A 23560-nucleotide genomic window follows, 5' to 3' on the forward strand; every position below is an offset into this window, starting at 1 on the left:
TTTGATTTGACCTTATAACATATGTTATATCTGTAAAAGTCCTTATACAAAAGAGGTACATAGATTTGATTTAATAAAAATAAAAATCATAAAACTAATAGACATAAAAAGTTTTTATATAAAGATAATTTTTTATTATAATTTTATGTTTATGCATTGTTTATATTAAATTATACCTTTAATATAAATTAATAAATAATTAAATCTATATTTTTAACAAAATATTAATATTTATTTTAAGATAAATTATGCCCCCACAGCTTATTTTTCTGAGTATATTTATTCACTTATTCCATTGAGACTCGGTTTGATCTTTACATATGAAACCACTTCTTTTTTTAACTTCATTTGAAACCTTGGATGAGTGGCAATTGAAAAGTTTTTAAAATTTCTTAAATTTTAAGGAATATTTGATATTAATGCTCTTGATTTATTTTAAGATTAAAAGTATTAAGATAAATGTGATAAATGAATACTTCAAATACATCAAAATATCTTTTTTCTAAATACATGCATTGCTTAAAGAATATTATTAATCATATTTGTGATGGTTGTTATTATCTAAATAAGTTTTTCAAAATTATGTTAACTATGTTACAAAACATAATGTAAATTAAATGAATTAGTCACAGCATCTACTTAGAGTAAAATGTTATAACTAATCAATTGTAAAGTTGATAAGTGCATATTTTATAATTAAATGGGTATAGATTTTAGTTTAAATTTGATTATATTTATTAAGATTTTATATCTATTTAACTGATATTTATATATTTTTTCCTCATCACTTAATTATAAGATAAAAAGAAATTTTAATATAAAATCCACTTATATCTTTTTATCTATATCTTTTTATTTTTATATTTTGTAGAGAAAAAGAATAAACCAAATAGAAGGAAAAAAGGAAAAGAGAAATACACACACACACACACACACACACACACACACAGACATACACACATACACACACACACACATACATACATACACACATACATATCCACTTTAACTATAAATACTCCCTCCATCAAGAGGGAAGGCATCCAATCACTAATCTAAGTATCTCAAGAATTCTCTCTGAGATATTTAAAACTCGTAGAAGTATTTTAAAGGCTAAAAGCGAGATCATTGAAAGGTTTCACAAATTATAATTATTTCTTTTCTACTCCTTAATTTTCTCTATGATCATTTTTCATGATTGGAGATTTTAAAATGAGTTTATTTGATTTTATTATGAGTTTCTAAATTACCCAGTTGGAATAAGGATGTAGCACAATTGAAGAGCTAGTTTTCTATTTCCTTTATTTTGACTCTTTGCATTTATATTTATGAATATTTTTACTTTTTCCCAATTATATTTATTTCTCTTATTCTTCATATTGATTTAATGATTGGCCACCATTTAATCAAATTTATTGGTAATCTTGATGGACTGGGAGGTAAAGAGAAGATCTAGATCTAAAGAAATAAACATAAATAACTAGGTTAGGGATAGTTTTAGAAATTTATGGTGACTTAAACTATAATTTCACAGTTTAATTAGTTGCTTGGGTATCGTGGAAACGAATTCAACACTAATTAAAAAGGGACTAATAATTCAGGAGAATATTAGGACACGTTAAGAATAGTTGTCACTATAATTGATTCGAGTCAACTCAAAGGGTAGAAACTAACAACGTATAGGGTAAATCTTAAATCTCAACGCTTCAAGTGATTGCGTTTTTATCATCATTATTTTCTTGATTTATTTTTATTCCTTATATTTTTATCAAAATTATCCATTTTATCTATTTTTCTCAAACTATTAATTATTTAAATTAGTAAAAGTGTAACTTCCCTTTGGGTTCGACACCTGGAATACTCCAGGTAATTTATTACTGTAATCTCGTATACCTGCGAGAGTGATCAAAAGTATTGATAACTAATTTTGTATCTAAAAAATTTAAAAATAATGAGAATTGATGAGTTTTATTATTACACTAAATATAGCTATATCAAAAAACTCCCTCCAATAATAATACCACTCTTAAGAACATAAACAGTTTTATTATGACCTAAAATTAAGAAGGGCCAAAGTCTGTAATAGAAAACTTACTAATACTAACAAAAATTGGTTTAGCCAATAAAATTTAACCTATAAACTCAACTCTTGCGAGTTCGAATCACACTGTCACTATGAGAATTTTGTTAGTGAATGATTTGTAAATACCTTCATAAAGACTGAGGTTAGAAGCATACCTTAACTTTGATAAGTCTCGAGACTTAATTCACCTTAAATTTTTCAGATTACAAAACCAAAAAAAAAAAAAAACTTGCTAATGACCCAAAAGTCAGCCTCGCTATGACACTTCCTATAATGCCCCCTTCATGCAAGCTTATGGAAGAGCATTGCTACGAGTTAAAAAGATGGTGAGGAAAAAATAGACGCACGTACAGCTTAAACAGCTACCCCAGACACACAACTTGAAAACTTCATGGCCGCATGATGTGAAGTTATTGAACCTTGGAGTGAGAGCAATAACAGAAGCCTGTATTAGAATTACAAGCTAGCAATTATAGACTTTAATCACATACCTTGAAACTGGCTAGTGAAATGCTTTGATTCTTTACATTTCTTACGAAGAACCCTACCCTAATGGTACCTTGAGAGATTAATAAGCCCAAGGTTCAAAGTTCAAACAAGTCCCAACCAAATTACACTTGGTACTGCCATTCTTATGCAGTAAAGATGATGGCCATGATTCCTGTCCTTTTATAAACTACGCTCTGCTGCTATTTTGATCTAGTTGTCTCCAGAAATACAAATGTTTTTGTAATAAAACAGGGCGTGCATATTAGTATGTCTTTACTTTTTAAATACCCAACACATATTGAGCTGTTGTTTAGTAGACCATCAATATGTTATGAGTCCTACAACAAAAAATCGCATAAGATAAGTGTGATTTATAAGTATGAGAAGCTCTCCCTCTGAATAAGCTAGTTTTTTATGGATGATCTCTTCTTCTGAAGCTCGTAACATAATATGCATACATGTTCTTCAATGCGTATCAAGATTTGTCCAATCAAATGATACAACATTCATGCTTTTCGTGTACAAGCTCATATGACAGCTGCTTTAGAGCCAATCTATTTTGTAAGGCAAACCTGCAGATATAACCTGATATGAAATTCTTAAGAGACCACACAATGTTAAAAGTTCCCATTGCAAAAATACAATCCTACAAGTAAGAATTTAACCTGCAAGATGCTGATATCCATCATTCAAAGTATTGAGGAATTAGTAACTCATTTCCCATTGATTCTCTGAATAACAGAGATAAGCCCTTGACCACCAAGCTTTCCATCTCCATTAGCTACCATACTGGAGAATAGTTGCTTGCACAATGAAGCTTCAGGCAAAACCACAACTTTATCATCCTCACCCTTCTCCACAATATCCAACCCCATTCCCAAATCCTTCACCATATACTCAGCAAACCCACCAGGCTTGAAGTCCTTCTCAATCATCCTCTCTCCATATAACTCCAACGCCTTGGTGTAAGCAGACCCTCTTTTAATTGCTTCCACAAACTGCTTCAAATTCAACCCTGCCCGTTCTGCAAACACCAGACCTTCACTCAAACCAATCAGATTAGCCCCAATAGTAATCTGATTCGCTATTTTGCAGCTCTGTCCACACCCTGCCTGACCCACATATGTAGCCTTCCCTAGAATCCGAAACAAGGGTTCTAACCAATTCACTACATCTTGTTCTCCAGCAGCAAATATGGCTACTTTTCCATCTCTCGCACCTATATCGCCTCCAGAGACTGGCGCATCCACGGACCAACAATTTTTCTCACGTGCTAAGGCGAAAATCTCTCTGGCGAGATCAGGGTGGCTGCTGGTCATGTCAACAGTGACGGAGTTAGGGGTTAGACCGGAGAGAACTGACTTAGGGTCTTGTAAGACGACTGATCGAACATCGGATGGGTGACCTACCATGGTGAATACGACGTCGCTGGACCGAGCGACTTCAGCCGGAGAATCGGCGACACGGGCGCCTAGAGATTGCAGAGGAAGAGCCTTGGATGGTGTGCGAGCGTAGACGGTGACGGAGTAGCCGGCGGAGAGAAGGCGAGAGGCCATCGCAGCACCCATAACGCCGATGCCTATCCACCCAATTCGGGTCTGAGTCGGATTGATGAGGTTCGGGTATGGAGTTCCCATGGATTGTGGAAGAGACGATGACGATGGATTGATTGCGAAGAGTACTGTGAAGACTGAAGACTCGGATTTTGCTGATCAGATAGGCTAAACGGAATATTCTGAGTGACCACTGAGTAACTAAAGACCTTGAGAACAACCAAACAGGTCCTTGGACTTGGGAGCGGCAAACAAAATAATTTTAAAAGAATTATATTCAGGTCCCATGTACAAAAATTTAATTACCAAGGTTTGTTGACAATTAAGTAAAAGCACTTAAGTATTATTAGCAGCATTTACTTTAATTATTAATAAATTTTATAATAAATAATTTTTTATATGGAATTTTAATATAATTTTTTCAATAATTTTTTTAGGTCAAAGGTAAAAAAAAGGAAGAATGATAGATATATCCCAAGAGATTAATTAATTCAAATTCAATTTTAAGTGTTAAATTTCATAAATTTATAAGTTCAACTCTTAATTTTATAATTTTATTGTGATGAATTTGTAACTTATTTTTTAAATTTTAACATAATTAAAAATAAATTTATTTTTTGTTAAATTTTAGAATACAAGTTGTAAATTCATCACAATAAAGTTATAAAATTGAGAGAAAAACTTCTAAATTCCTAAAGTTTAATACTTGAAACTTAATTTGAATTAATTGATCCCCTTAAAATCTATCTCTCATTCTCCTCAAAAAAAAAAAATTCAACAATAATATAACTCTTATGGTTATCTATTCTCATTAATATAAACTATAGAATATTTAAAAGTATTTAATAATGGGGAAAATATGACTTGACGACCACTGTAAGTATTTTATATCAAAAAAATGACTTTAAGAATCTGATTTTTCATTGCACCTTCTTTGATTATTAGTTGAAAATAAATTTTGATGAGAAATGACTTAATTGCCCTTCTTAATGAAAGAAAAACAACTAAACATGAGTTGGTTGTTAACATTCGAATATGCTGTTGTCAATCACAAATTGATTATTGTCAAGACTCAAATAATTTGTCATTTATGCAGGATGAACATTTTTCCATTAAACCTGTGTGGTCAGTTTTTTAATCTTATTAAAATTCAAATGTAATGTTGTTAATAATGAATTGGTTCCTATTAAAACTCGATGTCTTATTGTTTCAGGCGATGTGAGCATTTGTTCCATTAAAACATATGCTATTAATTTTTAATTTTATTAAAGTTTGAATGTGTTGTTATTAATTATAAATTGATTATTGTCAAGACTCGAATGACTTATTATTTATGCAGAGTGAACATTTATTCCATAAAACATGTGCTGTCAATTTTTTAATTTTGTTAAATTTCAAATGTATTGTTATTAATCATGAATTAATTGTTATCAAAATTTAAATAACTTATTGTTTATATAGGATGAATACTTGTTATTTTAAATTTTAACAATAATTCATTCATTTCTCATACAAAATTTTTTTTAGTTAAGGACCAAGGGGATGCATTGAAAAATCAGAATCTTAATGTTCTTTTTTGATATAATATACCTCCGTGGTCCTTTGGTAATAGTTTCCCTTGGTAAAGTAAGACTGAAGTGTATATACATTCTATGATTTATCATAGTTTCTTTGATGCTGGCAAAAAATATCATAGCTTATTTAATATTTTATAATAATATAAACATAAAAATCATTTAAATTGCTTTTAAGAAGACTATGACTCTTGATTCTTGCATGCGTATATATATGTTAAATAACTAAAATATTCAACGTCTTTATGTCTGTATATAAAATTTACATTTATAATAAAAAATGTATATAACAGTAAAATGCTAGTTGAATAATTTAATTTAAAATGTAAATAATTTTTTATAATTTGTCCGCCCAAAAAATAATCGTGTATAATATTTTATTACTTAAATTAAATTTGTATTTCTTTAATAAATTGAAATTTTCATCTAAACTACTATCCCAACCCCTTAGGCTAATTTCTTTTGTTTTTTTTTTAACCACCGAGTCCAATATCTGAAAGTTGGACATTGGTCTAAAGTTGGCCCAATTTAGCCTCCCCCCTGCACATTTTTCAGAGCCTCATTTGATGTTATTCTACTCCCCAAAAAAAATAAAAAATCACCTATATATCCAAACAGCTAAATACAAGTTAATATGGTTTTATCATGCAAACTCTGTGACCAAAACTATTTTTTCCCAACACAATACTGCTTCTACCTGCAGATTTTCACACCAAATATATCACATAGTTGCATTTTGAAACTTCTCTCTTTCCTTTGTTTGTTTCACTAAACCAATATTAAGTCATCATCACCCCGCCAATGTCCAAACAACCTCAGAATGGATGCTCTTCTTTCTGAATTTTCATCTCTTTCCTCAAACCTATCTGCTCTGCTTCAAGGCTCAGTTTCTCTGACACTAACCTTACCAGCCATGTTTGTCCTTATCATAGTACTGTGTTGTCTGAGGTTATGGTCTAGAAATGTGTACCTTCTTGACTTTGTCTGCTTTCTGCCTCCAAACAACCTTAGAATCCCTCCCTCCAACTTCATAGAACACTCTGAGATCTGTGACTTCTCCAGAGAAGCCATTGATTTTGAGTCCAAAGTTTTTGAAAGATCTGGGATTGGACCTGAAGCTTGCATGCCTGATTCAGTTCATGAGATCCCACCTACTGACTCACTCAAGCATGCCCAAGAAGAGATTGAATTGGTCCTCTTCACCATTGTCCAAGACCTTCTTACCAAACACAAGGTCCACCCTAAGAACATAGACATCCTAGTATCAAATTGTAGCCTCTTCTGTCCCACCCCGTCCTTAACTTCCATGATCATCAACAAGTTTGGTCTCAGAAGCAACATAAAGAGCGTGAGCCTCAGTGGAATGGGATGCAGTGCTGGCATGTTATCAATAAGCTTAGCTAAAGATCTTCTCAGAGTTCACAAGAATTCTTTAGCTTTAGTTCTAAGTATGGAGGTTGTAGCTCCAAATGGTTACAGAGGCACTGCCAAATCCAAGCTGATTCCCAATGTACTGTTCAGAATGGGAGGAGCAGCCATTTTACTGTCTAACAGGAAACAAGACAAGAAAATGGCAAAGTATGAGCTAAAGCACCTTGTGAGGACTCATTTAGGATCTAATGATAATGCCTACAAGTGTGTTTATCAAGAGCCTGATGAGGCTGGACATGTGGGAGTGTCCTTATCAAGGACACTTCTGCAAGTGGCTGCTCTGGCTCTGAGGACAAACATCACAACTTTGGGCCCTCTTGTGCTGCCTTACTCCGAGCAGATTCGCTTCTTGTGGTCCGCGATTCGCCGGAGAATCCAACAGGGAAGCAACCAGAAAGGAACATATGTGCCAAATTTCAGAAAGTCCTTTGAGCATTTCTGCATACATGCTGGGGGCAAAGGGGTGATAGATGCAATAGAGGAGAGTCTGAAGCTGAGAAAGGAAGATGGGGAAGCTTCTAGAATGGCATTGTACAGATTTGGGAACACTTCATCTTCTTCAATTTGGTACGAACTGTGTTATTTGGAGGCAAAAGGAAGAGTGAAGAAAGGAGATAGGGTGTGGCAAATAGCATTTGGAAGTGGGTTCAAGTGTAACAGTGCAGTGTGGGAATGTGTTTCTGATATTGACCCAACTGTGAAAAATGCTTGGTCTGATATGATCCATTTGTATCCACTTGAGATACCTGAGTTTGACTATTAAACAACAATAACTACAATGATTACTTGTTTCCTTTCTTGTTTTTAATTTTGCCTTGTGGAAAGCATAGTTGATGATTGCAATGTGCTCGTTTTGTGTCCCAAACTGAATAAAATTTGTCTTAAGACTGCTTCATTTTCTGGTCTGTTTAATTCCAAACAGAGCTTCATGTTGTTTCCCTCAACCCCAAAAGTTTGGGGTGGGGGGGGGGAATGAGGCTACAAATTGCTTTTAGGTAACGACACTAAAGTCTCAGAAGAGATAATTAATTACACGACCTCCCTTCTATTTTGAAAACATATACTTTAGTTCAAATTATTAACACTGTTAACTAGTATTCTAAAAAGATTCTAAAAATATATTTTTATTGATAATAATATTAGGATAAATCTTATTTACTAATTTACCCTTCATTATACTAAATCTCTAATTTATCTTTCGACAATTTATTTAATATTTACTAGTTATTTATTTAATATTTCTAGTAAATTTTAAAATAAAAATTAATCATTTTTTACTTAAAAATAAAAATTTGATAAAAAATTTGAATAATTTTTTTAACAAATACACGTATGTATAATAAAATATATTTAAAAATTTTAAATTTTAAAATTAAGATATTAATAACAAATAATCGGAATTATGGCATTTTTATAATTTTATAAAATAATTGAATATTTATTTACGTGCATGCCTCAGACTTTTTTAGCTGCGGTATATATTTAACATGAACAATAAAAATTTAAAAATTTAAAATTAATCAGCATTATAATATAATAAAAATTAATCAATTTAAAAATACAAAAATGTGAAATGTGCATATTAAAATTATTTTTGGATAAACATAAATGTTTAAATGATTGTTAAGTAATATTTATGCTAAAGAGAGGGCATTTTGGTAAAAAATATGATTTAATGGTTAATTAATATTTGAATGAATGGAATTAAAATTTGAAAATTAGAAAAAAAAAATTTGTCTAATATATATTTTTTAATTTTAAGATAGGTCTATATAGGTTTTTATAATAAAAAAGATGTCTTTATAATTTAGATTAAATAGAGGGGCTAAAAAAAATATCTTTTTTTCCTAAAAGAGATTACGGGTAAAATGTTCTTTATTTTAAAATTTTGGTTTCTGTTTAAGTAAAAAAAATAACAACATGTTTGATTTGGTAGTAGGAAAGTAACGCGAAATTGGGAAACCTTTCCAGATAATTAATCCTTATCTTTGGTCCTTCTGTCAGAAAAGTTAAAAAGATCCTTGCCTTGGTCGTCGCTTCATCGTTCAGAAGTCAGTCAACTCCAAAGTCGTTCTCTCTCGCCCTCGCGCTGCGTTGCGCTGCCTGGCCATGGAGTCTTTATTTTGATCTCTCACGCTCTCTTTCTCTCTCACATTGCTTTGCTTATAGTTATTACTTAATGCTCATCTTTGCGTCTCGCTTCAGCGTTCAAAGTCAAGTCAGTCAACTCGTTCTCTATCACTCCCATCACTTTGCCTTGGCTTGCCGGTAATTTGATCTCTGAACGGAATTTTCCGACAGAATCAGCGGTGCATGGAGCTTCTGGAGTCATTGAATAAGGAGCAGATATTGCAGATTCTCTCTGATATCGTCTGCCACCATTGTGAGGCTCGTCTTCATGAACGAATCTCAAATCTCCGTAAAAGTAATTGAACGTCTCTTTTCCCTTAGCTCTGTTTTTTGTTTTTTTTTAATGAATCGTTGTGATGGGTTTTGTTGTTTTCTTCTTATGAACTTTTGTTCTTGTAATTGTTATTTCACTCTTTCTGTTACTCCTGGACTTTTCCATTCTGGTTCACTGGCTTAAGTTTCTGGCTTTATGCTTTTTCAATCTCGTAGGTTATGTTAGCTCTGTATTTTTTTTCCTATTTGTAATTTTTTTGTGCATTAATCTTATAAAATCACTTAATTCTAAATTTTATTTAAAATAATCTCAGGCACAAGCATTACCTGTTATCTTTAAATTTGTTCATAAATTTCAAATTTTGTTTTAACGTCAGGAAACAACTATGAAACCCCACATGCTGCTTCTGCGGATGATGATTACTATATATCTTCTAGATCTACATCCAGGGATGGTAATTATTTGTTATCTTTTTATTGATATATAAACTAGCTTCAACCCTGTGCATTTACATGGGGATTTAGAATTTTTATGAGGAATAATACTAAGTTTAAGATAAACAAATTAATTGATTGGAAAGAAAAAACAAATTGATAGTTACAGGAGTGAATAGTGAAGTATTTTTCATTCTATGTTTATATAATATATATTTATTTTGCTTTTCTTCTAAATGCAGGAAGGTACTATGAAACCCCTTATGCTGAAGATGAAGATGGTTATTATGTATCCCCTACAGATGCATCCAACAAGTCTAGGAATGGTACTGCATTACTGTAATCTTTCTATTGATAAACTAGCTTCATCTCTGTGCATTTACATGGGGATTTAGAATTTTTATGAAAAACAATAGAGTTTAAAATTGATTAAAAATTGACAGTTATTAAAATGAATAGTGGAGTATTTTTTTATTTTATGTTTATATAATATATTTATTCGGTGCTTCTTTTGAATGCAGGAAAGCACTATGAAATGTCTTGTGCTGATAATGATGACTATGCATCTTCTAGAGATGCATATCACCAGTCCAGAAATGGTAATGCTTCGGTATTTCACACTAGAAGGTATAGAGAAGAAGAGGATGGTGCAAGAAACTATGGCCAGAGGCATGAAATTCCTTGGTTGAGGAAGCATAATGATAGACATGCTTCTGATTCTCCACCAAAATATTTGAATCACAAACGACAATATTTAGCACCATCTCATTTTGACTTGCTGCTAAGTGATGGAATCGGTGGGGCCTCATTGTTTGAACATGGATTGTCTGAGGAACAAAAGGTGCATATTAGGCGCTCACTGGTTGGTAGCAAAAAGGACTTTGTTTGTATTGAAAGAATTGATGGGAGAGACATGAATGTTCTTCAGGGGCTTGAACTTCATACTCAGGTATTCAATGCTGATGAGCAAAGGAATATTGTCAAGTATGTCCATAAGTTGCAAAAAATGGGTCGAAATGGGCACTTTAGAGGTATATATATGTATTGAACTTCTCCCTTTCTATTTTAGTTATTTGATTCAATGATTCATCATTTAAATAATTCATATGCTCTGAACTGTACTTTTTCTGTATTTCTAGTCTTTGTTGCTTTCCCCCCTTATGCTCATGGCTACTCTTGGCACATCTTTAGAACTTATTTTGAAATAACTTGCATAGCCTTGTCTATAGACTAGTCATGCTTCATTACATGCAGTAAACTGTTTGTCTTCCACTTAGAGTTGACACTGATTATAGACACACAGCGTATGAGAATAATTAGGGAGGGGTTTATCTCCTGTTCAATAATATCAATAGCATTGGTTTTTCTTTCTTGCGGATACTTGGTGGTTGGTATTTTGAGTTAACCTGGAAAAGTTGAGTCACCATCTTTAATGAAAATCATCATAAAACATTTAAACTAGCTTGTTTTTTGCCCCTTATCGCACATCATTGACTTCCTAAGCTAGTAATACGAAGGCTCTTCTATTTTATTGTATTTTTTTCTGTGTTTTAAGTTTCAGAAGATTTTGTTCTCACACTTGATTATTTTGGTTTTTCTATTTTTAGAACGTACATATTCAGAACCTAGAAAGTGGATGCGTGGCAAAGGGCGAGTAACGATACAATTTGGCTGCTGCTACAATTATGCAGTAGTAAGTTTAAATTTGTTTCCCCTCTCTCCTTAAATCTTTGGTATGAATTTTTTTTCTGTTGACCTTTTGGCATGTTAAATCTTCGCAGGACAGACGTGGCAATCTTCCTGGCATTCTAAGAGATGAGGAGGCTGATCCATTACCAAATTTGTTCAAGAAAATGATCAAGAGGATGGTTAGGTGGAACATACTGCCTCCAACATGCATCCCTAATAGTTGCGTGGTCAACATATACGATGAAGGCGATTGCATTCCTCCTCATATCGATCACCATGATTTTATGCGACCTTTTTCTACGGTTTCATTATTATCTGAGTGTGACATATTATTTGGTTCAAATTTGAAAGTTATCAGTCCTGGGGAGTTCGTAGGGCCCGCTCCCATCAATTTGCCAATGGGGTAAGCTTGTCTTCTTTGAACAAAACTTGAGAAAAATCCAGATAGATGGACTCATGAGCATTTCAATTCAGTGGGACCTATTGACATCCTCACAAAGCCATCCATGATTTGTTGGTCAAACTAAAATTTCTCTTCCTCCTTTCTCATCCAATGCTCTTTCTTTGTCGAAATCTTTGGAATGAAATTTGGCATTCTTGGATTGGAACATGTTAGCTTGATTTGAACAAGTTAAAACCTTCATATTCTTGTGTCATATTAAAAGTAGAGTTGTATAAATCATGCTTTTTAGTCAATTCTTTTTTAACATTTAGAGACTCTAATGCTCATTTCAATAATGCAGATCAGTGTTCATTTTTAATGACAATGGAGCTGACATTGCTAAACATTGTGTCCCATCTGTCCGAACCAAAAGGTAATGTGAATTTTTCAAAACATATACAAGTCTCTAAAAAATTCTTAGATAAACTGGCTTGTAAAAGTTGGGTAGAGCAGGCCATGTCATAAAATAGTATGTAAAAAAGTAAATCATATTTGCCTTGGTTTACCTATCTTTTGTAATAGGGTATATTTCAGGAACTCTCAATATATTATTATTATTATATTATTTTGTATTGTATGCTGAGACTCTTTTTTTTTTTTTCCAGGATTTCAATTACATTTAGGAGGGTGGATGATAGTAAATTACCGTTTAACTTCTCACCTGACCCTGAGCTGGAGGGAATCAAGCCTCTTGGCCATTTATCGCCGAACAAATCGGAGATTGAGTATAACAACATTGAGAATTCAGAAAATAAGAAGCAGAAGACGAATAGTATTGAATCTGACGCAACAACGCAGAAAGGACGCTCGAACAAATTGAGTTTATGACTTTGTATATATAATTTTTAAGGTTTTGTTTAATCAGTGATGTTGTGGAGATTGTGAGAGATTGATATGTAATATTTAATGTTTTTAGCAACCCATACTGTTTATATAAATAATGTGACTCAATCTTTAAATAGATGTAATGTGGGGAGGAAACCCTGTTCGTCCTAATAAAGCATTCTAGTGCAGTATTCCATGTACTCTTCACGCCCGCCTGGTGATGTGCACCGAACCAATTTAGAGCGTCTAGATTTAATTTAAATAATTCAGATTAAACTACTTTTTTATTATTTTTATTTTTTTAAATAAAAATTTATAAAAATTTAAATAAATATATTTATTATTAAACATGTACCATCCATATTTAATTAAATCAGTCTAAATTTAATATTAATTTTTTATAGTTTTTATAAATTGAAGATACATATTTACTCTGAGTTGTTTTGAATATAATAATATAACAAGTTAAAAATTTTAAATCTGAACAGTACACAATAAATCTATATGATCAATTTATGAAAATTATAAAAAATTAATATTAAATTTAGACTAATTGATTAAATATGAACGTACATTTTAATAATAAATATATTTATTTAAAATATTATAAATTTTTGTTTAAAAATAAAAAATAAAAAGTAGTTTAACCTGAATAGTCCAGATTGGTTCAGAGGTGGTGCTTATCACCCCTGATGAACACCAAATGTGCTCCCATATATATATATATATACATATATATCAATAATTAAAAAAACTAGACCGAATGTAGTTGGACTGTCGATCAGTCAGGCTAACAGCTCGATCAACCTGCAAAAATTGTTTGGGGAGTTAGGCCTCTTTGGACATGTGGTCAGACTAGAAACCAAAATCAAGCCTAGAACCAGATTCAGTTTTTAAAAATTGAACTATTAAAACAATGCCCTTTTTCTTTTTAAAAAAATTATCAATTTTTCTTTTTAGAAAATGATTAATTTTTTAATCATTTGATATTATGTTGTATTATGCGATTTATTAAGTCATGATAAATTTAAAATATTTAATTTTATTTTTAAGTTAAATAGCAATTTCATATTTATTTCTTATATGTAAATTATTATATACATATATAATTTTTTTAAATTTAATTATTAGGTCACCAGTTTGATCATTGGTTCAACGTGGGTTGAACTATGTGAATCATGAATCGTTGACCTTTCCGGTTCAATATCCAATCCAATTTTAAAAACATTGACACACACACACACACACACACACACACACACACACACACACACACACACACACACACACACACACACACACACACACACACACACACACACACACACACACATATATATATATATATTCTCTCTAGTACCATTTACAAAGGTAAAGAGAAATGAATTTTTTTGGTCTTATTTGAAAAATATATAATTAATTTATCATCACAAGTTTCATGTTTTTCCTCCTTATTAGATGTTGGTGTACATTATTGAAAATTTTGAGGTTTTTCTCTCATTCTTTTATAAAATAGGAGTAAAGTTGGAAATTTGATAAATTTTTATACAAAATTGTTTGCATCCAATTGTGAATTTGAAGGCCTAAACTCAACTCAACTCAATTGACCTTAAAATAATTAAAAATAAATATTTGTGAAGTCGTAGTTGCTAATTTAAGATCGGGTCTAGGCTATTATTTTCACACTCTACTCATAATGCTTGAATTATGGAAGTAGAGAAAGTGGTCACAATGGAGGAAGTAGTTCCTAAATTTAAGAAAAGTAGCGATTATAAGGCTTAGACACCAAGTTAAGATTATCTATAAATAGAGAAGCCTTTTTTCATCAAAGGAGGATCATCATCAACAACAAACTACCAGTCGAATTCCCAAACTGCACATCTGTTGTTTTATTTTTTCCTTTTATAATGTAATTTTAATCTTTACTTTTCTATTATATGGCCAACATAGGCCACCGCCTCTTTCTTTAATTAATGTATCTTTGCTTTTTTGTATCTACATTAATTTTTATTGTTTTGCATTCTTACATCCGAGTGAATTATGGTAAGGGAGCTCAAGTTCCCCACGTTTAATTATAAGTCAGGTGCTTCTATCCTTTTGAGATCCCGTGTCTTTGGCACGCCTTGCTGCACCCTTTTTTTTTTTGCCAAACAACTTTCAGCATGCACGATGGGATATATGTGAACAAAATGCCTAGAACATGTGAGGATTAATATGTTGTTGGAAAGAATGGACCTAAGTCTTACGACTCAAAGAATGCACTTGCGCATGTAGAACATAAAGTACGGGCCTCTCGCACTCTAGTGACAATGAGGTGACAAGCAACACCTCCTCAAGGAATGCCTCATCGACTCAATCAGGATGAAAGTCTCAAATCCTCTTTTTCAGGTAAACCTCCTATTATAGTGTCTAATAATGTTATAGCTTTGTCTTTGACCATGATACAAGACTGTATCGATAAGCAAGCAACAACCTCACAAGTTCTAGTAGAGGAACTCGAGAAAAAACATCTAAAAAGCAATAAAAGCGAGCTAAAGCTTGGGAAAAGTTGGAATGCCAAGCTGACGAGAGGCAAAGAGCTCTGTTACAAACTCTGAAGGACGAGTTAAGGAATATCTTTGCTATTATAAAATCTCACTCCACTAACACAATTAATCAATAAAACTCATGGTAATCAAAAGATTAACTCAAAAGTAATTACCAACGTTTAATTCAAAAGTAAGGAATCTCAAGTTTTTTATAATCATAAAGAGTTTAAAACGATCAAAATTCTCTTGTATTAGAGTAAAAATAAGTTATGAAAGCATGGGATACTTCAGAAAAGTAAAAGAAATCGAAAAACAAATGAAAAACAATTCTTTAAATGTGTGACAGGGCAATGCGCTGCGGCTTATGCACGCTACGTCGCAGCGTGTTGCATGAAAATTCAGTTAATTCTACTGTCAAATGATAGCAGAATTAGGGAACTTTCGACGCGCCTCGATTCTCCATCCAACGTTCAAATGATATGATCTAGGTATCTATGAAAAACTCTTAACATGAACTAACTAGTAGCATAGATTTTACTTTCAAAATAAGTCACACCAGGAAGTTGGACACCTAAACACATTTTAACCACTTTTCACAACTTTCATATAAAAAAAGGTGTCCAAAACCCTCAACAAGTGCGAAAAGCCTTTCCTAATACTTGGACCATGTCTATTGAACTCAGGACTACCAGTACAACACGTCACACATGCTTAAACCACAATACAACCAAAATTCACTCCTTAACCCCTTTTTATCAAAAACAGAAGGGGAGGTAATTTGTCATTGTAATACATTCAAATCAATCAAAACATGTTCAAATCATTTTTTTTGCACTTGCACTAATACTTTAGCCCTAGAAACATATATATATATATATATATATATCTCAACATACACAAATACTCAGGGCTTAAAATACAAATTAGTCATTTGCAGTAACAAAATAGTGCAAGTGAGATGGCATGCAACCTATAATTGACAAACATATACTATTACACAAAATGAATCTAAACTAAAGGCATACAAAAAGAATATGCTAATTCCTAACCTTTTTAGCCTTTTCTCTCTTTGCATTAAAGCTAGAGCCTGAAAAGTGTTAAATGAAAGGGATGAGTCTAGTTACTCAGTAACCAAGGTAAAACCTACCTTATGTAATTATATATCAATTATAAAACAAGCACATGCATATAAAACCAAGTACTTAAAACATACTCACACATATCATAATTCATCATTTTTCATTTAATAACTTCTTTATCTTACATATACTAGGTGCATTATCACCATATTCTCAAATATGTGACAAGACCCCTTATTCACACAACTTGCCACAACTCAACACATGTGACATGTTATATGTTTGTATGGGCAATGATCAACTAACATTATATCCTCCTAATTTACTCAGACAAAAAATGTGAGCTATAACACTGATTAGGGCTCCATCCGTGTGATTGGACTATCCAAGCTCACCAATCGTGAGGTGCGACCTGGCTAAAGATTACATGACTCACTCTCGGATTACAATTTCTCCCATTCTCAAATCTCTAGGATGTCTCATACCCTAGGCTATTCTCCTCATTAAAATAGTAGAGATAGCTAGGTTCTAATCTCTTACAAATTATACGACAGTCTCTCGACAAACTGTGGGACAAAGCTAAACCTGTGCACTAGAGTGCAACTTAAATACCATATAAATTTTCTCTACTCTCAAATCCTTAGGCGAACTCTTGCCCACTGATCATGTCATAAACAATGCTTACTCTTTTCATACTTTCATTTATTGTTTATCACAATGACACGTTGGGTTCACAATCATACGCTGCCCAATTGAGTATCCAATAACATTTTATTACATTCTTCTCACTTATCATACTAATCTATTTCTTCATTAACACACATTTAGCTCAATAAAACAACACATTCACCTTTCTAAAGACATATGCATGTTCATAGTTCAAAACCATTTTAATTTCACATTTTGCATTTCAAGCCTAAAATAACATTATACACCTTCAAATTCTCATGCACTTATTGAAGATAATACATGATTTCACATTGAAATTCAATTCATGCATGCAACATTCACAATTTACAATTAGAAATCAATTTTCAATTAATTAACATATAACTACCCAAAGTAGGGTTCTTCCAGTTACCTCAAACCTTTGAGTGATCAAAGGTTTACCCCTTAATCTACTAGCTTCCAAGCTTGAAGTTTCAATCCAATAGGTAACTAAGAGCTAAAACTACAATCAATCAAGTTAAATTTCATCAACATTACTAATTCAAGCATTAAACCCTCAATCTCCACTTTTAAGTTGTCTAAAGTTCACTCTACAAGAGTTTGAGCCTATCCATTAGATTTATTATCTATCTTTAGTCCTAATAACATTAATGAGCTATTAAACTCCCATTAATGGCATCACATTTTTCCAACCACCCATATTAATTGCAAATTTTGGACATTAATGGTGCCCAAAAACTCAAGACACTAAAAATTTATTATACTAGATTTAGATACTCTAATTTACTTCCATTAACTTCATTTGAGTTAATAAATTTAGACCTATAACCTATATAGATCGAAAATCATCTTCCACAATCAAACCTTAACTATAAACTCATAAATATGGAAGAAATAGGAAGATTAATAAGTATGATACTTATCTTGAGTGTTTATAGCCTCCAAAATACTCCAAATATTGTACACAAGTAAACCTTAGTAGAGCTTGGTGCGTCTTTCCATTTTCTCTTTTCTATTCTCTCTTTTTTTATTGATATCTATAAAAAATGATCATGCACCATGACAGACGCACAATACACCGCGACGTATAGCACAAAGAGGTCTTCCCTCATATTAAAAGTGTCTGTGCATCGCGGCGGATGATCTCCACACCACAGCTTGTGGCACAACAACATCGCTTTCCATTTTTCTTCTCCTTTTGATGCCCGAGTGGCTTGACTTGATATCGAACCGGTAATTTAGGCTGAAATACAATCAAATATGCTTATTAGACCTCCTTAACCACACACCATATCAACTTACTTAATTACCTTAATTAGTTTAGCCAATCATGGAATTAAAAACTGGGATGTTACAGCTATCCTGTCTAGACCGTCGTAAGAGCAAGCTACAATTGACTCACACATTCAGAGAATAGATGAACACAAGGGCCAATCTCCTAACGTGCCTTTCGACCACAAGATCAACAATGAAGACTACTTTAACATTCCTCAAAGGAGCAATGGCATGTCTAACTTAATGGCAAGCCCGTTTGGCTACCAAGTAGGACAAAGGATAAGACATTGTAAGGAAGAACGACGACACTACCAAGATATTTTTCATGAAGCTCTTCAAAAGTGGCACCACTTAGCCAATGCTCTCAACAAGTCTCTTAAAGAAATGCCAAGAGATCTCAAGGCTAGAGTCGGACCTATAAGTCAAGTCACTATTGAAAAGCTCAAGACCAATCTATATAAGTTTACCAAGAGGACTCCATCTCCAAGGTGTCTCTTCAGACCAATTTTTAGGCCAAGGAGAAGTGGACAACTTTACCTTAAATATGGGAAGAAACTTGAAATTCTACAAAAAAAACTTAGGGAGCAACATCCAAGGGCCCTAAAAAAGAGATAAGCAAGGTCTTGGGCTAAGAATTTTTACAACCCTAATACCTAGACTATCAATTTCTGAAACCATGGGGCCTGGCATATCATATTCATTAAGTCCAGGATGTCATTTACTGCAGCCCTAGTACCTGAACTGTCATTTCCTACGACCCCTAATCTATCAAACTCAAACGGCTTTGATATGAAGGAGTCATATTTTAAGAGACTGGATCCTAAGTCGCCAATCCCACCAAGGCCATGTCCACAAAGACTGAATCCTACACTGTCAATCCCATAAGGGCTAACTCGATAGGGGCTGGAGCCACATGGGCCAAAGTAAAGGGGCGAGCTCTATAAATGCCCTCTCTACAAGAGCTTTCTCTTCAAGGTCAAGCCTCGCAGCAACTAGCTTTTACAAAACCAGCCCTTAAGATCCCAAACCTTGAGAAACTTGATCTTAAGCTAGATCATGTTGCCCCTAATCCTCAACCACAATAATGTCCTCCAAGGAAAATACTAGATCAATCATTAATCAGAATAGGAACAAGATGGTCCTATAAGATTTACTACTCATGCAATTGGAAGTGGGCCAATAGAAATATCCATAGAAAATTGGCCTATAAAGGTTTCAGCTAATTTGTATGCGAGGAGTATTATTTGCACCCAAATTGTGAATTTAAAGGCCCAGACTCAACTCAACTTAATTGACTTTAAAATAATAAAAAATGAATATTCATGAAGCCTTAGCCACTAAGTTAAAATTAAGTCTAGGCTGTTATCTCCACACTCCACCCATGATGCTTAAATTATGAAAGTAGGAAAAATAGTTTGGCCATGATGGAGGAAGTGCTTATTAAATTCAAAAAAAGTGGCGACAATGGGGGCTTGGGCACTAAGCTGAGATCATCTATAAATAAAAGAGCCCTTTCTCATTAAAGGAGCATTATTATTATCAATAAACTATCGGACAAATTCCTAGACTCTACTTCTATTGCTTTATTTTTCCTGTTATCATGTAGTTTTAATTTTTACTTTTCTATTGTATGGCCGGTATAGCCTGCCACCTCTTTCTTTAATTAATGTATCTCTACTTTCTTGCATTTACATTAATTTTCTTCACTTCACATTCTTGGATCTGGGTAAACTGCGGTAAGAGAGTTCTTATTTTTTGCATTTCATTGGAAGTCAGGTTCTTTCATCTTTTTGAGGCCTCACTTCTCTGGCACTCCTTGCGACACCCCCTTTTTTGCTAAACAAAAATTAATGATTTTTGAGGTTTTTTTATTTTAATGAGACATGTTGGAATAAGGAACCTTTCTAAAAAAACAACTGTTAGGTTTGATAAAATAACCCTCTTAAACACCCCCTTTAACATTACATACCACTTAGTATAGGACTTGATTATCCATACTACTTAAATCTCCATCAATTTATTAATTCATTTAATTTTATAAAAAAAAACCACCCCATTTAACATTCCATTCCTCTTAATGTATGACTTAATTATTCACACTACTTAAATCTCCATCAAGTATTTTTGTGTTTGCTTAGCTATCTTTCACTCTTTCCTTTTAAGGATATTTTTCAATGCTCTACTACTTCGCTGTTGGTATTGCCTTGGCCACAACAAACATGAGATCATATTTATGTCTTTATAGTTATTGATCAGGACAATGGTTAAGTGGCACATAATGCCTCCAACATGGCAATCAATTAATTTTGTGAAAACCTTCTTGACATTTTCATTCTTGTTTGACTGTGGCATTTGTTTGGTTCAAATATAAAAGATGTACCCATTCTCCAAACACTTGGGCTATTATCCTAGCATGGCAACTGAGCTCATAGGGATTCTCAAAGGTTTCAATCTCTGGAATGCCAATCCTCATAAAGTCAATGTTTATTCTAATTTAATGGAAGCCTTATCACTCATTGAGCACAATTTCTCAAAAAGACACCCATTCTCTGACATCATCAAGAATATTAGAAATCTCACCATGAAGGACTAGGTATCACCTTCAACCATATTTATAGAGAAGCCAACTAATGTGTCGACTTGCTTGCATGAGAGCATTCTCAAGACAAGACTTTAGGATCCTTAATAAACCATTGCCTGATTGTAGAAACCTTATGATTTTTTACATGAATTATTTTTATCACTTCTGCATGGTTATATCGTGGTTTTGTAATTAAAAAAATATAGGAAAAATGATAATAAAATCTCCTTAAAAGATATAAATGATAATAAATGATAATTTAGTGCTTCAAAATGCAATAATTCCCTTGAAGTCCCTAGGAACTTTTCTATCATTAATAAATTTATATGAATTATCAAATTACCCTTGTTGAAAATAAATTATTTACAAATTTTGTTTAAATATTCACAACTTTCCTTCTTATATTCGCAACAATGAAATAGCAAATCACAACTTCACATGTTAATTCATTATTTGCTGTTGTATTATTGCCAATATAAAAAGAAAATTTATGAATATTTAAACAAAACTTGTGAATTATTTATTTTCAATAAGAGTAATTTGATAATTTATATAAATTCATTAATGACAGAAAAATTCCTAAAAACTTCAAAAAAATTATGTCATTTCGAGGAATTAAATTATCATTTATACATTTTAAAAAAATTTTATTATTATTTTATATATATATATATATATATATATATATATATAAGATAAAAGATGTATTGGACATGTTGCTGGAATCCATCATCATGAATGTTTTTTTTTTTCTGGATATAATTATATGATATTTACTGCTATCCTGGTCAGAAAAAAATACTTGAATCTTGTCACTTGTCAGGCCCATGTAGAAAGCAACTTTCCTGATATAATATTTTCCCTGACAAATTTGCATCCATTATGCATGCCAAAAAGGCTTATATTGTATTTTAGAGAGAGAGAGAGAGAGAGAGAGAGAGAGAGAGAGACCCCACAAGGTAAAAGTTCTCAACCAGATGTTAAGGATTTAATATCATGTCAAAGAATAACAAAAGTTAATCAAGATCCTTAAACAAAAATATTGTCGTAATCTGTAACAAATAGAATATGAAATTAAGAAGTGAGCAAAGAAAATGAAATTATAAAAACTTTTTTCTTGAGTCCAGAAAATTCAGATTTTGCTGCCTGAAAATTTAATGCCCATGCATCATCAGGCCTACCCAAAATAAATGGATTTTCTTTCATGTACACTGAATCTGCAATCTTTCGCTGAATCCTGAATGTTCAGAATGAAATGTTCACTATAATTATATGATTTTGGCCAAGGAAGAAGACATTATTTTCATCGGAGGAAAAAAAAAAAGGCAAAAACACCTATTTATGAAAATCAAAAAGGGGAAGGGCAAGTTAAACCTACTTTTTCATCACTTCAAGTTCTATCAGATCAGTACAGTATGTTCAAAAGTAAGCTTCTTGAAATCCTAGAAGCCTTGGTATGTTTCAGATCTACCCAGAATCAAACCAGGATGTTCTTTAACCAGTTCAATACATGGTGTTCAAAGCTAACATGGGTAAAATACCACGCCTTTATATCAGATCTACCCAAAATAAATGAATTTTCCTGCTTCATGAACACTAAATCTTCAAATTTTTCACTTGTTCTTCAAGCTCATAGTGACAACTTTAGTACATTTCTAGAGTGTGCATATATAAAAGCAGAAAATAAATCAATAATTTATTGTGGTTTCACTTCTGATCAGTACATTTTCAGGCTAATTAAGAAGGATGAACTTTGCCAGAAGATAGTCCTTTCCAAGCAGATTTCATGGAAGCAGTAGCAGAATTGAGAGCAGCTTCAATATACCTTTTGGAAGCAACAGAAGCAGCCTTTTCCATTAACCTACCCATTTTTCTGGCACTCTCAGCAGTGTGAACAAGGCTATCAAGTTCAGATTTTTCCAATCTCTCAAGCTCAAGTTCAAAGCTTCTGAACTCATCCATGGCAGATTCCATGACAGAGTCAAGATAGTCCTCAGCTTTCTGCAGAGCATCCTCTGCTTCTTCTTCCTCTTTCTCTTGCTCAAGCTCCATGGCTGCCCAGGCCTTGTATGACTCAATCTCAAACAGCTTCATGAGGTCTTCTATGGTGGATGGATCAAAGTTCCTGTCTTGTAAAGCTTGGTCTGAGAGGAAGGTGAATTGGGAGAGAAGAGCTTCCATGTTTATCTTGCTATCTCTCTCTCTCTTTGTGTGTGTGTGTTTGAGAATTGAAGAAAATCTGATGAGTGGGTTTAGCCTTTAGCGGAAGCAAAGGTGGGTGAGGAATTAATCATACAAAGGATGGGTCAGGCTTTCTTTTTTTTTTTTTTGGGACGTTTTATGGAGTACAGTTATGGTAAATAAAGATAGTATGTACGTGTTGGAACGTTGGACCAAGTCTACAAAATATAAATTAAGGTGTGATTTTTTTTTTTAAATTGTAGTTTCAGTTTAGGAAAAGAAAAAAAAATAGAGTCAAAAAATGGCTTTAAAAAAAATCCTAA

At 32.7% G+C, this 23560-nt stretch overlaps 4 protein-coding genes across 6 annotated transcripts; 2 read left to right on the forward strand and 2 right to left on the reverse strand.

The window, feature by feature from the left end:
* Nucleotides 1-2518: 2518 nt before the first annotated feature.
* LOC129286578 (probable 3-hydroxyisobutyrate dehydrogenase-like 3, mitochondrial) lies at nt 2519-4308 on the reverse strand. Of its 2 annotated transcripts, none has more exons than XM_054922522.1 (2): nt 3238-4308; nt 2519-3144 (listed from the first exon to the last, which is right to left on the reverse strand). In XM_054922522.1, the coding sequence occupies exon 1, from the start codon at nt 4207-4209 to the stop codon at nt 3286-3288; it is 924 nt and encodes a 307-aa protein (XP_054778497.1). In that variant the 5' UTR covers nt 4210-4308; the 3' UTR covers nt 2519-3144; nt 3238-3285. The 2 variants fall into 2 exon arrangements, with proteins under 2 accessions (XP_054778497.1, XP_054778498.1); XM_054922523.1 differs by having other exon boundaries at nt 2519-3157.
* Nucleotides 4309-6519: 2211 nt separating this feature from the next.
* On the forward strand, nt 6520-7966 carry LOC129285650 (3-ketoacyl-CoA synthase 7-like). The gene has a single exon (XM_054921414.1). The coding sequence runs from the start codon at nt 6520-6522 to the stop codon at nt 7891-7893; it is 1374 nt and encodes a 457-aa protein (XP_054777389.1). The 3' UTR covers nt 7894-7966.
* A 1202-nt stretch (nt 7967-9168) lies between these two features.
* On the forward strand, nt 9169-13118 carry LOC129286033 (RNA demethylase ALKBH9B-like). 2 transcript variants are annotated; one of them, XM_054922076.1, is made up of 9 exons: nt 9169-9348; nt 9432-9555; nt 9911-9988; nt 10211-10294; nt 10490-10999; nt 11576-11661; nt 11750-12060; nt 12401-12472; nt 12705-13118. In XM_054922076.1, the coding sequence occupies exons 1-9, from the start codon at nt 9310-9312 to the stop codon at nt 12925-12927; spliced, it is 1527 nt and encodes a 508-aa protein (XP_054778051.1). In that variant the 5' UTR covers nt 9169-9309; the 3' UTR covers nt 12928-13118. The 2 variants fall into 2 exon arrangements, with proteins under 2 accessions (XP_054778051.1, XP_054778052.1); XM_054922077.1 differs by lacking the exon at nt 9911-9988.
* A 9507-nt stretch (nt 13119-22625) lies between these two features.
* Nucleotides 22626-23332, reverse strand: LOC129286914 (uncharacterized). The gene has a single exon (XM_054923017.1). It carries the CDS (start codon nt 23235-23237, stop codon nt 22794-22796), a length of 444 nt encoding a protein of 147 aa, XP_054778992.1. The 5' UTR covers nt 23238-23332; the 3' UTR covers nt 22626-22793.
* Nucleotides 23333-23560: the final 228 nt, after the last annotated feature.

Source organism: Prosopis cineraria, unplaced genomic scaffold (assembly GCF_029017545.1).
Source record: "Prosopis cineraria cultivar Desert tree isolate PC_DT_omini unplaced genomic scaffold, ASM2901754v1 PC11, whole genome shotgun sequence".
Lineage (NCBI taxonomy): Eukaryota > Viridiplantae > Streptophyta > Magnoliopsida > Fabales > Fabaceae > Prosopis > Prosopis cineraria.

Excerpts from the sequence above, each read along its gene's own strand:
- LOC129286578 (XM_054922522.1), bottom strand. The coding sequence starts at position 4,209 with ATGGGAACTCCATACCCGAACCTCATCAATCCGACTCAGACCCGAATT.
- LOC129285650 (XM_054921414.1), top strand. The coding sequence starts at position 6,520 with ATGGATGCTCTTCTTTCTGAATTTTCATCTCTTTCCTCAAACCTATCT.
- LOC129286033 (XM_054922076.1), top strand. The coding sequence starts at position 9,310 with ATGCTCATCTTTGCGTCTCGCTTCAGCGTTCAAAGTCAA. Across the intron at positions 9,989-10,210 it reads TAGATCTACATCCAGGGATG|GAAGGTACTATGAAACCCCT; the intron begins GTAATTATTTGT and ends TTCTAAATGCAG. Across the intron at positions 10,295-10,489 it reads ATCCAACAAGTCTAGGAATG|GAAAGCACTATGAAATGTCT; the intron begins GTACTGCATTAC and ends TTTTGAATGCAG.
- LOC129286914 (XM_054923017.1), bottom strand. The coding sequence starts at position 23,237 with ATGGAAGCTCTTCTCTCCCAATTCACCTTCCTCTCAGACCAAGCTTTA.